The sequence below is a fragment of the Quercus lobata genome, chromosome 4 (assembly GCF_001633185.2).
Source record: "Quercus lobata isolate SW786 chromosome 4, ValleyOak3.0 Primary Assembly, whole genome shotgun sequence".
In the NCBI taxonomy this organism is placed as follows: Eukaryota; Viridiplantae; Streptophyta; class Magnoliopsida; order Fagales; family Fagaceae; genus Quercus; species Quercus lobata.
In genome coordinates, this window is record NC_044907.1 from 13,212,183 (window position 1) to 13,229,850 (window position 17,668).

The following is a 17,668-nucleotide window of genomic DNA, read 5'->3' on the forward strand; positions in this document are numbered from 1 at the left end:
CCTGGAGGTGTCGTCCATCCTGATTATGGATGGACGAGTTCATCGGCCAGTCCGACCTAGGTAACTTCCACAGCGGTTATGGAAGTTACTCCCAATTCGCCGGACTCCTCGACATTGGGAACGGTTCGTAAACAGATAAACCGTTCCACACACACACTATATAAGGCTTCTTCGATGAAAGGTAAGGGGATTCAGACACTTTTACTTTTTGAGAGAACATTTCTTCGTTACAGAGAGTTCAAAGTAACTGACTTGATCATCGGAGGATTTTTGGCCGGTCCCCCACCGGTCCCCTCTGATTCTGTGTCCTTTGTGTTACAGGAAATAGCCTAAAGATCAATGTTCGAGTCCTATCAACCCACTGATGAGGGCAAGCTTAGAGTCAAGAAGTTAGAGAAGGAGAAAATATTATTCCCCTTTCATAGCTTCCATCAATAGTCATACCTTACCTTCCAAGTTCAAGATGCCTTCCTTGGATTCGTATGATGGAACACGTGACTCGTGTGATCACATTGCAACCTTCAAGACCACAATGCACCTTCAAGGAGTTCCAAATGAGATAATGTGTAGGGCCTTCCCAACCACCCTTAAGGGGCCAGCATGAGTGTGGATCAGTAAAATACCTCCGGATACTGTTGGTTCTTTCAAGGAGTTAAATAAGTTGTTCGTCAACAACTTTATTGGAGGACAAAGGCATAAACGCTTTTAGTCCAGTCTGTTGACTATAGAACAAGGAGAAAATGAGAGCTTGTGGTCCTTCATCACTCGCTTCAACAGGAAAGCCCTGATGGTAGACGAGATGGATGACACGTTGCTGTTGGTAGCCTTCCACAATGGAGTTAGTTCGAATGTATTCATCCGTAAGCTTTATGATCAGGAACCACAAACCATGGCTGAACTCGTCCATTCAGCCCAAAACTTATGAATGCAAAGGGTGCAATCATTGCCAAGAAGAGAAAGAGAGCAGAGCGAATGGAAGCTGATCTCCCATGCCATCCTGACCAAGGCCTTCGTCCAAAGAAGGCCCGGATGGGAGAGAAGAAAAACAACAGGAAGGCAGGTTTGTTTTCAAGAAGGAGTCAGCACTACACGCTCTTGAATGTTCCACTTGATCAAGTGCTTATGCAAATCAAGGATTACCCATCCTTGAAGTGGCTAGAGAAGATGAAGGGAGATCCTAATAAGCACAATAAGAACAAGTATTGCCGCTTCCACAAGGACCATGGGCATGACACGGACGAGTGCTATGTCTTAAAGTAGCAGATAGAGAATCTTATCAGGCATGGAAAGTTGAGGAATTTTCTTGGATGAGATCATAAAGACGAGAAGTTGAAAGGAAAGGTAGAAGAACCATCATGGCCCTCACTTGGAGAAATAAGAGTTATTGTAGGAGGAACTTCAACAGGACAATCTTCCAAGTCAAGAAAGACATACCTGAAGGTGGTGCAGAATGTCCAACTCTCTAGACGACCACCAAGGACGAGGGGGGCAGACGAGGAGAATGAAGAGCAACTTTGTCTTAACCTCGATCTAATAGACGAGGTAAGGATGGATGTAGAGCAGAGGACAGCAAGATATAAAAATCTTATGGCTAGACAATATGATGCAATGGTGAAACCTAGGTGTTTCAACATTGAGGACCTCGTCCTTAAAAGGGTCTCTTTGGCAACCAGAAATCCGGCTCATGGAAAACTAGGGCCTAACTGGGAAGGACCCTACAGGGTTGTCAATTGCAAAAGACAAGGATCATACTACTTGGAAGCCCTAGACGGACAGAAGCTAGAGCACCCTTGGAATGTTGAACATCGAAGAAGATAGTATCAATGAACGAAGTTGGAGTTATGTGTTACTTCCCTCATTTTTATTTATGTTTATTGCTAGTACTACATGTTTTTAATATTTTAATTCCCTAAAAAGTGCATTAGTTTCCAACTTCTACGCTGTCTATGGACGAAATTGTGATGGACGAAGTCATGGACTATCAGTGACGAAGTCATGGACGAAGTCATGGACGAAATTGTACATAAGTATTTTTAATTCCCTAAAGGCACTAGCTTCTAAGCATGTGCCATGCTTGTGGACGATGTTTATATTGTGTATATACAGTTTGGATTCCCAATGTATACAATGTTGTGTGAATTCCTAATTTTCATGTTGTTTTCATTCAAACTAATCCACAAGAAGGCTAAAAGCCCAAGACGAGTAAAATCTCTGGACGCAGGGATGTAACGTCTATAAGCTTTCCTTAAAATAAGGATAAAGCAAAGAAAAATAAACCTAAGGTATATTCGTCTAATCAATGGACGAGGTAAAACCTAAGCTATATTTGTCTAACCAATGGACGAGGAAAAATATGCACGTAAAAATATTCAAAATCCATGGATGAATTTGACCAGCTAAACAATCCAATCTTTGGACGAGTAAATGCTGGCAACATCTTGCCCAAAGACGAGTAAAGGACCGTCCAGCCTATGGATGAGGGATAATGCAAGCTATAAGTCAAATCTATGGATGAATAAAGCTAGCAAAAGAAATACCATTCATAGACAAGTTATACTTGTAAAATTTAAAGAATGGTAAAAGTGTTGAACATAAAAAATTATTCTAACATGGACGAGCTAAATGCCTTCATGAGTGGACGGACCACACTTAAAAACCATAAAAAACGACATGGACGATGTAAACAGAGGAAATTCGTTCATATAGTTAAGACGAGATAAAATGTCTTATAAGTGGATGGACCACACTTAAAACCATAGAAATAACATGGACGATGTAAACAAGGGAAATTTCGTTCATACATAAAGCATATAACATATTCAACACCAAATGAAGAATGAAAATGGAAGTAAATATTCATTCATAAAACATAAAAAGGGTAGACGACCATCATCCAAAAACCCTTAAATTGTACATGCCAATGAAGGCAGTTGTATCTGTTATCATACATCCATACATTTGGACGAGAAGATTGTAATTAGATAAAACTTAAAATAAGCCCCCCCCAAAAAAAAAAAAGGGCACCATGAACAATATATAAAAACAAAGTTAAATTGAAGATTACTTTGATAAACCACTGAGAGCATCCCCAGACTTTGGATCATCCTTGGAAGGCTCAGTAGAGGCATCGTCCATGATATTTACATCCTCAGAGCTCGTCTGAAGCAAAGAACTCTCAGCAGAAATTGGAACCTTGAAGACATTAAAGTCCATCTTAGGATAGGCTTCCTTAACATCAAAGTGAAAGTCCTCGTAGCCAGCAGCATATTGCTCGTCCAGACGCCTAGTGAACTCGTCAGACATTTTGAAGGCTTCAATTGCTTCGTCCATTGCTTTCTCTAAGGACGAGGATAACTCGGCATTTTCCTTTAAGGTGACCAACACGAGTCTCCTTAAGCTCCTCAACTTGATTCCCCAGCTCCCTCTCTACTTCCAGAAGACAAGTAAGCTCCTCGCCAAGCCTGATCCTCTCCCTTTTTCAGACAAAGCTCGTCCTCCAACTCGTTCTTTTTTGCCAGAACCTTAACATCATCACTCAACTCCCTAGCTTGCTAGGACGTAGCATAAAACTTTTCCATTGCCTGACATAGGAATGGACGAGGAAGAGTTAAAAATTCTCTTTAAAAAAAAAAAATCAACAAAGAAAATGCATGGCCTTCGTCCAACACCAAGATAGGAGGAGCCTAAACAAGAGTTGAAGGATGAGTCTTGCGAGGAGGTCTACCAACAAAAGGATGAAGAGCTTCAGTCTGGATGGCTGAAGGAGGAACTTCAGAAGAGACCAAGTTCACAGCCAGTCCGTCCAGGTATGCCATCGCATCTTTGGATTTGGGGGCCTTGTACGAGGGGGTCATAGAAGGGGGCTTGTTAGTTCTGACCTTCTTCAGATGTCGACGACTAGTAAGGTTTCTAAGGTCCACATCAATGGAGATACCCTTCCTCTTCCAAGCATGAGGTTGGATGGTGGGGCTCTAGACGACCAAAGGAACTAGTTTGTCCTAGAGAACTTGGACTTCCTCCTCCTCAATCCCACTGGCAACATTCTTACCCTTGTTCTCCTTCATGGTGACTAGTCCTATATTGAAGAAAGCATGAAGAATTGGACGACTAAAAAAAATAAAAAAAAAAAATTTTGAAAGACGACTCTTACTTCGATGAGTGGTCTCCTCGTGAATGATATTCTCCTTAGTGGGCTCAAGACGACGAAGCGTTGCCAAATTATGGAAGGACCTATCAAGATAACTGCGAGCTTTTTCTATAGTCGTCTAAGTGTGGACGAGTAACAACTGCATGGACGAGAAGAATTGTTAGATGAGGGAAAGAGCAAATGAAAAGATGAAGTAACTTCAAAGAAAACATACCCTCAGGACGAAGACGACCTAAAGCACTGGTAAAAGGAGGGAACTGAGTTCTATTTACATCAATTGGGTCCCCAGCCCAATTTCCAAAGACGAAGAAAAATTTCGTCTTCCGTAACCTATTAGAAGAACTACGACCCCTAATCAACTATAGATGACATTCTCCTACTCGTCTTGAGAAGGAGTCTTGGATGATTTAGCCCTCTTTGACGAGCTAGCTCTAGAACTGGAAGTTATCCTCTGCCTCATCTCTTCCTGGAAGACCTCCAAAGGAACTCCAAGAGCCCCAGACCAATAATGCTCATCTTGGGAACTAAAGCTACTACTACTACTCTTAGTGCTACTGCTACTTCCATTGGACTCATCCTGATACTCGTCTATTGCTCTCACAGTACTACCACTAGATGAAGACATGATAGGAAAAATACAGAATTTTCTAAGGCAAACCTAAGGACGAAGAAAAAGAAGAAGTACCTGACGAAAGCCTATGGACAAGGATGACTAGACAAGGCTCCTGGACGAGATGGCAGAGGAAAATATCAGAAAAATGAGAGGGCAAGAGAGAGATTGTACCAATTTATAAGCACCAAGTCAATGGGTTGATGTGGACCAACCAGAAGCTGACATGTGGCAATCTCCTCAGTAAACGAATCGACATAATACGTTGACCAATGAGATCATAACATGTAGCACAATCTGAGGTGTCAAAAATCGACAACAACAATGACACCACGTGGCATGCCAATTGACTAATGAAACATCGACACATGCCAAAAATGAACAATGAACAAGAATTTTGCTATAGTGACTTAGACAACTCATGGACAAAGGGGGCAATTGATGGTGAACTAAAAAACGGACCATCTCCAGTTCGTCCATAGAGTCGTCCAAGACCAGAAAGGTCGTCCAAGACCAGAGAGGTCGTCCATAACCAGAGAGGTCGTCCAAGACCAAAAGGGTCGTCCAAGACCACAAGGGTCGTCCAAGACCAAAGAGGTCGTCCATGACCAGAGAGGTCGTCCATGACCAGAGTGGTCGTCCAAGACCAGAAGGGTCGTCCAAGACCCAGAAGGTCGTTTGGGTCATCCAAGACTCGGAAGGTCGTCCAAGACTCGGAAGGTCGTCCAAGACCAGAATGGTCATCCAAGACCAGAATGGTCGTCCAAGACCAGAATGGTCGTCCAAGACCAAAGGGTCGTCCATGACCAGAAAGGTCGTCCAAGACCAGAGAGGTCGTCCATGACCAGAGGGGTCGTCCAAGACCAGAAGGGTCGTCCAAGACCCAGAAGGTCGTTTGGGTCATCCAAGACTCGGAAGGTCGTCCAAGACCAGAAGGGTCGTCCAAGACCAGAATGGTCATCAAGACCAGAATGGTCGTCCAAGACCAGAATAGTCGTCCAAGACCAGAATGGTCGTCCAAGACCAAAGGGTCGTCCATGACCAGAAAGGTCGTCCAAGACCAGAGAGGTCGTCCATGACCAGAGGGGTCGTCCAAGACCAGAAGGGTCGTCCAAGACCAGAAGGGTCGTCCAAGACCCAGAAGGTCGTTTGGGTCATCCAAGACCCGGAAGGTCGTCCAAGACCAGAATGGTCGTCCAAGACCATAAGGGTCGTCCATGACCAAAAGGGTCGTCCAAGACCAAAAGGGTCGTCCAAGACCACAAGGGTCGTCCAAGACCAAAAAGGTCATCCAAGACCAGAGAGGTCGTCCAAGACCAGAAGGGTCGTCCACGACCAGAAGGTTCGTCCAGGACCAGAAAGGTCATCCAAGACCATAAGGGTCGTCTAGCTTATGAAGTGACCTAGACGATCTCCCAACACTTAGGAAAAATTCCGAAGATGGATTTGTCTACACCAGCCTGTAATTCAGACCACGCGTTACTATTTTATCTTCTTCATCGCTATGGCAGTTATAGAAGATAAGACTTCTTATTCTAACTGCTATAGCGGTTGTGGGAGTTGAGTCTGAATCTTCGGAATCTCCATGAATATTGGGGCGGTTACTAAACAAGTAACCGCTATAAGGCCTACTATATAAAGACTCATCCATGCAAAATAAGAGGGAGTTTTTTCACTATTACATAAAAGTTGGGAATTCTTGAGTTTCCAAAACACAAAGACTAACTTAAGCATCGGAGGGTTCTTGGCCGGTTCACCCCGGTCACCTTTGATATTGTGTTTCTTTCTTTTCAGGCCTTTCAAGCAACCATTAGCCCATTGAAGCCCGGAGCATTCAGCCTACTGATTTTTTGTGCATCATCAGTTACAATATGCTCACTAAGACGTGATATAAAGTTCAAATAAGCTCAAAAATTACATACTTAGATGGCTATCAAAGCCTCTAAGACTTGCAAAATTTGAATCTTTTTGAATCCAAGTATGTGTTATAGTAGCTGTTTCTGGGATACGGAGAGATATTTTACTACTTTCTTTGAGTTTTTCGACAGAACTTTCTCAATGATTCTGTTGTGATTTTCTATTGCTTTTTCTCACCCGAAATTCCTCCCTTTTGTCGGCTGCTTCCCCACCCCCCCTTTTATAGTGTTATTTTAGAGTCCCGGGAAACTATTGATTCCCCTGTTTTGCTCCCTGGGTACCAGAGCTTGTTTTGTGCCCATCGCCCAAAAGGTTGAGCCTTTTTTTTTTTTTTTTTTTTCCTTTTGGTGTTGTTTCTTCGAAAGCCCATGGCTAACTTTCCATTCCGAAGTGCACTTGTTTCTGATGTCACGTTCCTTATGGTTCAGCTTTTGGTTGTCCTTCCTCTTTGTCATTTTCCTAAGTGGGCGGAATCCAACTATGCTGATTCGAAAGTTTTTTGCTGCTACTTCCTTTTTTATAGCTCCTTATTCTGGTTCCCTGAGGTACCGTTCCTTTGCATTGTGAGAGGTTACTCTAGGCTTTCTCCTTTTTCTTGTTGGATCTCTGGTACCTGAGAAGGACGTATCTGTCCTTTGTTTCTTTGTGTTTTTTTGGCGTTTCCTTTGAGCTGTCTTAATCCTGTCTTAGCTGTGCTACATGCCTTGGGGATCCCGAGCCTTTGGCAGCCTCTGGGGATCCCGACTTAGCTTTTTACGCTGGTTCTTCTCCAATCTTCTGATCTGGGCCTCTTTTCTTTTTCTTCCTTCTTTTCTCATAGGCTTTAGGGCTTGTCTTTTTATGGTTTTTGGGCTTCAAGCCTTTTGGGCTTACCACCTCTTTTTAATTTCATTTTCTATGGCCCATTGTGGTATTTCTTTGGGCCTGGTTGCTATGATTTTTTAGACCTCAACACACGTAATATAAGAAAAATTAGGTGACAAGTTATTTTTTTTCCTATTTTAAATTAAATGATTTGAAGTTTATAATTTGAATAAATAACTTATTTAAATAGCTATTAAATTCTTGTAATTACTCTATTTTTTTATTTAAAATTAAAATTTATATAAGATAAAATTAATATTCATTTGTATGAATCAAGTCATTTCACATGACAAAATGGAATAGACTCATTTAATTTGTTAATAATATCAACCCAGCATGATCCAACAGCCAAAAAATAAAAAAAATTGTTATGCTCATGGATCTTGTCAAACATTCCCACCCTAATAAGTTTTGGGAAAAAGAAGAGGAAAAAAAAAAAACCCGTATCCAAATTTGGTTTGTAAGGAGGGTTTCCTCTTAATTAACTCTTAAACCCCACTTACATTGTCCACTTAGTGAACTAATTCATGTAACTTTACATAGTACTACTATTCATGTAAACTAATCAATGAGTCTTAGACTGGTTGGACTGGACTGAACCGAACAGTAACTACAATAATTTTGTCTCTCTCTGATATATATATTGTTAATCAAATTACTACTGGCTTTGTTTTGTATACTTATTATATGGCTATTGGATTATGCAGTGGACATAGTGGCAGTGACGAAGATGTGGATGTTGTTGATGATGCTACAAAGGTGTAGTTGGCCAAGCATTAGAGGTAGCAAATGCACTTAGTGGGGATGAAGCCAGTCAGCTCGAGGTATGTAATAGCAAAACAGGTTTGGATATATGAGGAATCTGATGATGGTGATCCAAACATGTTTTGTGTTCACCATGATTTCATCATTTCTACAAATCCACTTTGTACTTTGTTTTTCATCTTTCCTATTGTAATAAAGATATAGTTGTCAATGGGATTGCTCAGTATTCAAACCTGATTGAAATTTGATCTACTATCTGTTAATTTTTTTTTTCTTAAAAATATGACCCGAAATTGATTGGGCAAAAGCTAAAAATTGTAAGCCCAATTGTGTGGACCTAAACTTGTAATCCAAATTGATACTAACTTGATTGAACCAGCTTGTCCACTCAACCTTTTTAGTCAATTCTGGTCAAGGCTTTTGACAAACCAAAAACAAAAGGCCCAATTGGACCGAAATCACCACCTAAATCATTAATTTTTATTTTATGTCATGATGATATATCGAATCTCTCACAAGAGAATGAGTCTCGCACGATAATATATTAAATTTCTCTCACAAGAGAGTGGATCATTCCCTTGTAGAGATATTTGATATTTCACAATACGTGCAAACTTAAATTATCCATAGGAGAATGTAGATTTATTAATTTTTCAATAATTCTTATTTGTCATGGTAGAAATTTTTAGTGATACAACATTGAAGCATATGAGATCCAAATTTATGCCTCTTTTTTTTCTTCATCCATAACATTACACAAACTACAGTTCATAGATTTGCAGATAGTCTCTTCATCCAATATACGCTGCAGGTGGGACATTGAAAGCTGCAATAGATGTAACCAAAGATTAGCAAAACATGTAATACCAAAATGCGATCCACATGACCATAAGAAAGCTACTTTTTTTGGGTTCAAGAAAAGCAAAAGCAACTTAAGCCATAGATCAAAATGGCTTCCAGTGAACCATTACAAATCAAAACTACAAAAACAAAAATAGTATATTCCTTTTCATTCAAGTCAAAATAAGTCGAGTTATGTGCGTTTGGATTAACTTTTTTGTTGAAAACTTATTTGTATATTTGTTAAAGGTTGTAAAAAATATGGTTATACTTTGGTTAAAAATTAATCCAAACTCATGCTAATCTATCAACTCATCACTAGAAAATACACCATACGCAAAATTCATTTTGAAATACCATATGGAGCAAAAGGGACATAAATTGTGGAGGCACTATATATTAAGAGTTATATGGCCCAAAGAGTTTCTTACCTCCACACTTAGAACCAGGGGCCAGTGGCTTGCCACAAGTCTTTGCTACAAAGACCACTTTTTCCATGTCAATCGTCTTCTCAATCTCCGCGGTCATTCGCTTGCACACGCATGGAATGTCTGCTTTCTTGATAACATCGCAGCATTGTGGAGATGGTTTTATCTTTGGACCATCCTTTTTAACGTAAGAAGCACATTGAGAGATCAAACCCTGCACATCATTTTGACAATCTTGGCCAACAACATTGTTACTAGAGGACAGAATCACAGTAATGGCGAAGAAAGCTAAAAGGAAGATGTTAGTATTGAAGTACATTGCCATATCTATTTTCTCTTTGAAGTTTGAATGTATGTGTATATGTATATGTTGGTTGCTTCATTGGGTGGTGAGAGTTGGTTTTTATAGGGGTTTGGATGGAAAGATTAGGATGAAACTTAGCATTTGAGCCTTGAAAATTGGGCTCATTTTGTGCAGAGAAACATGCGTTACTTCTGGTGCAAATGGGTTGATGCATGTGAACCAGATTATTCTTCATGCTAAAATACAAGGAAAGAGCTAGCTTGCTTTGGTTATCTTTTGGGAAGTTGAGCCTTTGGCATGCAATGCATGTGAGGTCTGAACATAACTTTCATAGGCCAATGATGTAAAAAGCTATTGTAACGGCTAGCTTAAACTTGTTTTAACTACAATTTTATCTCCAGCATTGTTCAGTCCTTTTTATTTTTTTCGTTTATGAATTATCAAATGATTTTTATTTTCCTTTCTACTTCTATTTTTTTTAATGAAAAAACTGAAAATATACTTCTTTTTTATTTATTTATAAGAATCTGAAATATTATACAAGATAAATTGCTTAACACTTTTTTTTTTCATATATAACAATGTATTAATGAAAATGCGCGTAACACTAAATTACATATAAATAATACATGTAATTTAAATGTTCTTATTAGGTACCTTTTATTATATATTTTTCTCATCAAATTTTCCTTTATATATTCCTTTATCAATTGTTTGGATAAAGACAAAAGCTTAATTACTGATGATATCAAATTTATCAACAAACTCACTCTTTTTTTTTTTTTTCCACGTTTGTTATATCAACTTTAAAAAAAAAAAAAAAAAATCCCTCTCATATTTCCTTACGGTCATAATTTAGGTTCTTTTTCTCTTTTTTGGTTTAAAAGAAATCTATTTTTGTTTTGTCAATATTAACTTCTTTTTTTCTTATTAACTTTTCCTCCATTGCTTTATCAATTGTTTGGATAAAGACAAAAGCTTAATTATTGATATCAACAAATCAAACTTTTTATTTTATTTTATTTTTTCATTTTTTTGATTTCCACGTTTGTTATATCAACTTAAAAAAAAAAAAAAAATCTGTCATATTTCCTTACGGGCATAATTTATGTTCTATTCTTTTTTTTTTTTCTTTCCAAAAAAAAAAAAAATCTATGTTTTGTTATGTTGATATTAACTTTTTTTTTTTTTTTTGGGGCATTCTATCGGATTTTGTTCTCTCAACTCTCAAGCTCTTAAAGGTAACTTGCTCCAAATCAGTTACTTTTTTTTTCTTCACTTCTTTTATTCTATCCTAAAATCAATAACTACATTGAAGAAATTTAAAATTCTACTTCAACAAAAATTACACTACCAAAATTTTAAAGCAATTTAAAATAAAATTTAACATTTATAATCAAAATCATATCTCTAAGCACCATGCAATAAGATGTCCTCCTAAAATTAAAATTTACTCCTCTGTAGTTTATTTTTATCACAAGTTAATCAATCCACAAACTTTAAATTGTTATATTTGACCCCTTAATGTTTGAATTAGAATAAAAAAATGTTAAGGTTTTGTCCAAATTAATAGATTTCGTAGTTGTGGATAAAAGATTTCCCAGTCACAATTTAGTCTCACAAGTTTTCTCAATTGCTACATTTTGACCCTTTAAAGTTTGGATTTTTTATATATTCAATAGTTACAACAATAATTAAAGAGATTTGAACATGATTTTCCTAATAGGCTAATAAAGAAGAATATACTATGTTATTGAACTATAAGGCTCTTGGCCCTAAAGCTTGGATTAAAATGAAATTGTTAAGGATACTTTGGATGAAACTTCAATGATTTCATTTTAGTTTAAACCTTGGGGTCAAATGTAATAATTAAATATTTTGTATACTAAATTGTGTTAGTGCCAAATTACAGGGAAATAATTTTAGTTATCTTGAAATTTTATTTTTGTGATCATGCTTGTTTTTAGCCTAAATTAATTAGTGAAGCGAGTTTTTTTTTTAATAGATATTGTGGGGCGCAAATGATTTATGGGCCAGGCCCATCTACCCAGGGAGAGTCCAAAGGCCCAAGCCGAGGAGGATTATGGCCCAAGTTCAACGAAATAGCCTTTGGGTACCGCCGAGGGTAGTTCAGTCCTCGGCAGACCCACAGTACCCCCAAAGGGAAGGGTAAAAACGGTATAGGACTGGAACATGGAAGAAAGATCTAAAATATCCAGGGAAAGCTGCTATTATTGTCATTTAATGTTCTGAACCCGACAGGGCCGCATTCTTTGGCTCTTACAACCACCCCCAACGACTTTGGGGGATGGACTGATGGGACAAGTATCAGCCTTGGAAAGATTGACCCTACACGTGGATGAAGGATAAGGGACACAGGCGAGTATAAAAGGAAAACTAAGTAACTTTGGGAAGGGGCTGGGAAAAATGGCCAAAAACGAGAGCCTCCCAGCCCACCTCCAGGAGAAGTACTCTAGGGGTGACAATCGTTTAACCTTGTATGAACGCCATGAAAAACCCATCGCCTATCGATCAAGGCCTAGCCTTTCAAACCCACGCTCTACAAATGATATTGTTAGGGCCGTTTTACGTGCGAACCCGACACTGTTACGGTCCGCCACGAATCGAGACCCTACAGATATGATGAAATTTCAACCTATGACGTCTATTTTATAATGAATACTTTTTAAGTTTTTATCATAAAAAAACAATATGCCTTTGGAACCAAATCTAAGACTCCCAACAACAATGTATATGCTCAGCTCAACAGTGCTATTCGTTATGGTGTTTTATGCGAACCCCAATTCACGAAGACTCATATTAAACACTTACATGCCATTGTCATTGATGGCTGGGTATGGCTTATTTTGTCCGTTTGCTTGTCAAGGTTGTTCATGAATTTTATCCAAAACTCGTCTCCTTGGCTAGAGACAACGGTTGGTCTGGGTCACTAAGGAGATGATTAATGTTTTGGCAATAGGGGTTGATGGTTTTTTTGTGTGCCTATTGAGGCAAATTGTTGGTAGAGATTTCAGTGAGTGGAAAATTTGTGGTTACGTTTTGAGTTGGTGAGTGTTTTTATGGACAAATGGGGATTGCTTATTTGAATTTACATTGACCTGAATGTGATTAATTAGAATTTTCTTATTTGGGTCAGTTTTGTATATATAATTATAGTTCGATCCGCTCAGTCATTTGGTCCAGTTTGGTCTATTCGGTCGATATCAATCCATTCGGTTAATTTTGGTGTATTTTTTTTTTTTCATTTCCCTTTTTGGTCAGATCTTTTAAATTATTAACTTCCTAGGTGTAACTTTTTGTTATGATGGGTTCTTCTACAACTTCTTGCAACTGAGTCTGAGCGGATAAAATGGTATACATCTTTCATAATTGTTGTTATTATATATATGGAGGTGAATGTTGTAAGTCTAAGCATAGAAATTCTTAAGTTTTGTTGTATTCTTCAGTAAGACACTATTAGATTTTTTTTTTTTAATAGATGTAGGCAGAATACAATTTCAAATCTCTTATTCAACAATAAGAGACATTATGTTATACTCCCATTGATTTGATCTTTAATTCATTAATTATAATTGTTCAAAATTGGTTTATTTTTATTATATATATATATATATATATATAAATAGATTGGAAAGAAAGCCCAAACTGCCGTTGAACTTGTGGGCTTTTCATTTTATTTCTTAAAGTCCAAAATATAATAATTCTAATGGTTACAAATTTGTTATTAAAAAAAAAAAAAAAACCAAAAATTGATTGGGCAAAAGCCCAATAGTGCAGGCCCATTTAGTATTCCACATTAAAATTGACCAATATTTCTCTGATAATATATTAAATTTCTCTCACAAGAGAGATCATTCCCTTGTAGAGATATTTGATATTTCACTACGTATACGTGCAGACTTAAAATATCCATTGGAGAATATAGATTTATTACTTTTTCAATAATTCTTATTTGTCATTATAGAAATTTGTAGTGATACAGCATTGAAGCATATGATATCCAAATTTATGCCATTTTTTTTTCATCCATAACATTACACAAGCCACACTTCATAGATTTGCAGGCAGTCACTTCATCCAATATACGCTACTGGTGGGACACTGAAATCTGAAATAGATGTAACCAAAAGATTAGCAAAATATGTAATACCAAAATGCGATCCGCGTGACTATAAGAAAAGCAACTCTTTTGTTATTTATTTTTTTATTTTTTTTTTTGGTTCAATAAAAGCAAAAGCTACCATAGACCAAAATGATTTCTAATGAATCATTACAAATCAAAACTACAAAAATAAAACCGAGTATTTTCCTTTCTGTTCAAGTCAAAATAAGTTGAGATATATGCGTTTGGATTAACTTTTTGTTGAAAACTTATTTGTATATTTGTTAAAGGTTGTAAGAAGTATAGTTATGCTTTGTGTAAGAATTAATCCAATCTCATGCTAGTCTACCAAATCATGACTAAAAAATTCACACAAAACACAAAATTCATTTTGAAATACCATATGGAGTAAACTGGACACATAAATTGTGGAGGCTTTATATATAAAGGGTTTTATGACCTAAAGAGTTTCTTACCTCCACACTTAGACCCAGGGGCCAGTGGCTTGTTACACATCTTTGCTACAAAGACCACTTTATTCATGTCAATCTTCTTCTCCATCTCTGAGTTCAATTGCTTGCATATGCATGGAATGTCTACTTTCTGGATAGCACCGCAGCATGTTGGATGTGGATATGCCTTTGGACCATCCTTTTTAACGAAAGCAGCACATTTAGACATCAAATCCTGCTCACCTTGACAACGTCGGCCAACAACCATGTTACTAGAGAACAAAATCACAGTAATGGCAAAGAAGGCCAAAAGGAAGATGTTAGTATGGATGTACATTGCCATATCTATTTTCTCTTTGAAGTTTGAATGTATGTGTATGTTGGCTGGTCTATTGGGGTGGTGAGAGTTGGTTTTTATAGGGGTTTAGATGGAAAGATTAAGATGAAACTTAATATTTGAGCCTTGAAAATTGGGCTCATTTTGTGCAAAAACAAGTGTTGCTTCTGGTGCAAACGAGTTGATGCATGTGAACCAGCTAATTCTTCCTGGTAAAATACAAGGAAAGAGTTACTTCTTGGGAAGTTAAGCCTTTGGCATGCAATGCATGTGAGCCTTGGGCGTTATTTTAACGGCTAGCTTAAACTCTTTTGTTTCCTTTTTTTTTTATGATTTAGATAAAAAACCAGTATTATTTGTTCTTATCAATTTTTCAACTTCTCTATTTCTTTTTAAACAATTTTTTTTGAATGTATTTGATTCATACGTAAACTAAAATTTTATCTCCAGCATTGTTTAGCACTTTTTCTTTTTCGTTTATGAATAATCAATAATATTTATTTTTCTTTTTATCTCTTATCAACAACTTTAGATTAGATCATAAAGAATCGTTTGATGGAGGCTTATTAATCTGAAATTCTGGTCTCAAATTTTTTTTTTGAAACATAATTTTTTTTATTCATATCTAACAACGTATTAATGAAGATGCATGTAACACTAATTACATATAAATAATACAACAAGTAAGAATCAAACACTAAGCTTTTGATTTTCATTTATTCTATAATTTGATTGATTTCTAGATCAAAACACTCATGACTTATGTACTCCTTTAAATTATATTTTTACTATTTAAGTTATTTGTTCTTATCAATTATTTTCTTTAATTGTTCTTATTACCTTTTATTATATGTTGTTCTTATCAACTTTTCCTATATTGCTTTATCAATTGTTTGGATAAAGATAAAAACTTAATTATTGATAATATCACAGCTCTCTCTTTTTCTTTTTTCTCCCATTTTTTGATTTCCACGTTTGTTCAACTTTATAAAATAAAAAAAATAAAAAAAAATTTCATATTTCCTTACGGGCATAATAATTTAATTTAGGTTCTATTTCTTTTCTTTTCTTTCTTTTTTTATTTATAAAATAATCTAATTTTTTTTTTATCGATATTAACTTCTTTTTTTCCATTTTATCAGAAATTTTTTCTTTCTTTTCTTTCAAGTAAAGATAACTTGTTCTAAGTCAGTTACTTTTTTTTCCTTCACTTCTTTTATTCTATCATAAAATCTATAACAAGATTAAAGAAATTTAAAATTCTACTTCAACTAAATTTCGACTCCCAAAAATTTATAGCAATTTAAAATAAAATTTAATATTTATCATCAAAATCATATCACTAAGAACCATGCACTAAGATGCCCTCCTACTCCACATCCATATGGTTATTTACTATAAATTCACTTCTCTCATCTTAAAAAAACCCCCACTTCTCTCCTGCGGATTCTATTGATACAAAATATGATTACTACTATTAATTTACTTTTAGATATTCCTATTAAAGTTTCAAGTTACTCACTATATGTAATTTTAAATTATTTATATCTAACTTTTAGTTAAGCCATGTGTCAGACAGGTATAATACTAGTTATTTCGTAAAAAGAAACAAAGAATATAAAAGGGATTTATAAGTAGACTTTATAAGAGGTATAAACATATTTATAACTTGTCAAGAGTCTTATAGTTTTGTGACATTAAATAGTTTTTTTCATAAGGAGCACAAGGTTCCAATTTCTCTTTCACTTATTGTAACATGTAATTAATCTTATTCTTTTATTATATATAGTTGCTCTTAGGAAAATGTTTCTCTTGATAAATTAACAAAATATTTATTTTACGATAACTTTTAGGAAAAATTATAATCTACTCCTATGTAGTTTAATTTTATCACAATTTAATCAGTCCATGCACAAACTTTCAATTGTTATATTTGACCCCTTAACATATGAATTAGAATGGAAAATTTTAGGATTTTGTCCAGATTAATAAATTTTGTAGTTGTGGATAAAAGATTTCTCAATCACAGTTTAGTCTCAAGTTTTCTCAATTGCTACATTTTGACCTCTAAAGTTTGGAATTTTTTTATTCGATAGTTACAATAATAAGGAGATGATTTGAACCTTGACTTTCCTAATAAAAAAGAATATGCTAATACTATGTTATTGAGTTACAAAACTCTTAACTCTAAAATTGGATTAAAATGAAATTGTTAGGGATACTTTAGATGAAACTTCAATGATGTCTGTTAGGTTCTAAAGATTTAGGTTTAAATGTTTAGAATCATATTTTTATTGTGTTGGCAAACCGAGAACAAAACATGTATAGTCTAGGTTTTTAGGCAATGCTTAAAAGTGTTTGTTACAAGTTTCAAGGTTCAAGTCTAGCTGATTGCAAAGAAAGGAAGTATGGTTCTGCCTTGCTTAACCGATAGAGAATTAGGCTCGACTGATCGAAAATTGCAGGCATAATTTTTCAACAGAATTTTTGAACAGGCCCAAGCTCATGAAAACGTTTAGGGTTTCATCTAAACTTCTCCACATATAAAAGGGAAACCCTAGCCATGTTTTGAATTTTTTGGAGAAGACTTATGTGTTACTCTTTGTGAGATATGAGAGGTTTTGTACATTTTAACTGCACAAGAATCTACCGGAGCCAAAACTACAATCAAGCATTGGTAGAATATAGTTGCTGCATCAAGATCATTATTGAAGGTGATCTAAAACCTTTGAGTGGGATCTTAAAGTCACAAGCAAGACGACTTGTGTTGGTGTAAATCCAAGAAGAGAAGAAGTCCGTGAATTTGGAGCTTGCACGTGGTCGTGTTAGTAAGTTACTACAAGAGATAACAATATATTTAGGGTTAAATCTAATTGTAAAA

At 36.1% G+C, this 17,668-nt stretch overlaps 2 protein-coding genes across 2 annotated transcripts; both read right to left on the minus strand.

Annotated features, from left to right (window-relative positions):
- Nucleotides 1-8,948: 8,948 nt before the first annotated feature.
- Nucleotides 8,949-10,040, minus strand: LOC115983541 (male-cone protein 1-like). The gene is made up of 2 exons (XM_031106246.1): nucleotides 9,575-10,040; nucleotides 8,949-9,129 (listed from the first exon to the last, which is right to left on the minus strand). The coding sequence occupies exons 1-2, from the start codon at nucleotides 9,894-9,896 to the stop codon at nucleotides 9,095-9,097; spliced, it is 357 nt and encodes a 118-aa protein (XP_030962106.1). The 5' UTR covers nucleotides 9,897-10,040; the 3' UTR covers nucleotides 8,949-9,094.
- A 3,756-nt stretch (nucleotides 10,041-13,796) lies between these two features.
- Nucleotides 13,797-14,937, minus strand: LOC115987619. The gene is made up of 2 exons (XM_031111205.1): nucleotides 14,475-14,937; nucleotides 13,797-14,004 (listed from the first exon to the last, which is right to left on the minus strand). The coding sequence occupies exons 1-2, from the start codon at nucleotides 14,791-14,793 to the stop codon at nucleotides 13,970-13,972; spliced, it is 354 nt and encodes a 117-aa protein (XP_030967065.1). The 5' UTR covers nucleotides 14,794-14,937; the 3' UTR covers nucleotides 13,797-13,969.
- Between the last annotated feature and the right edge of the window lie 2,731 nt (nucleotides 14,938-17,668).

Excerpts from the sequence above, each read along its gene's own strand:
- LOC115983541 (XM_031106246.1), bottom strand. The coding sequence starts at position 9,896 with ATGGCAATGTACTTCAATACTAACATCTTCCTTTTAGCTTTCTTCGCC. Across the intron at positions 9,130-9,574 it reads CCCTGGTTCTAAGTGTGGAG|CTTTCAATGTCCCACCTGCA; the intron begins GTAAGAAACTCT and ends CATCTATTGCAG.
- LOC115987619 (XM_031111205.1), bottom strand. The coding sequence starts at position 14,793 with ATGGCAATGTACATCCATACTAACATCTTCCTTTTGGCCTTCTTTGCC. Across the intron at positions 14,005-14,474 it reads CCCTGGGTCTAAGTGTGGAG|ATTTCAGTGTCCCACCAGTA; the intron begins GTAAGAAACTCT and ends CATCTATTTCAG.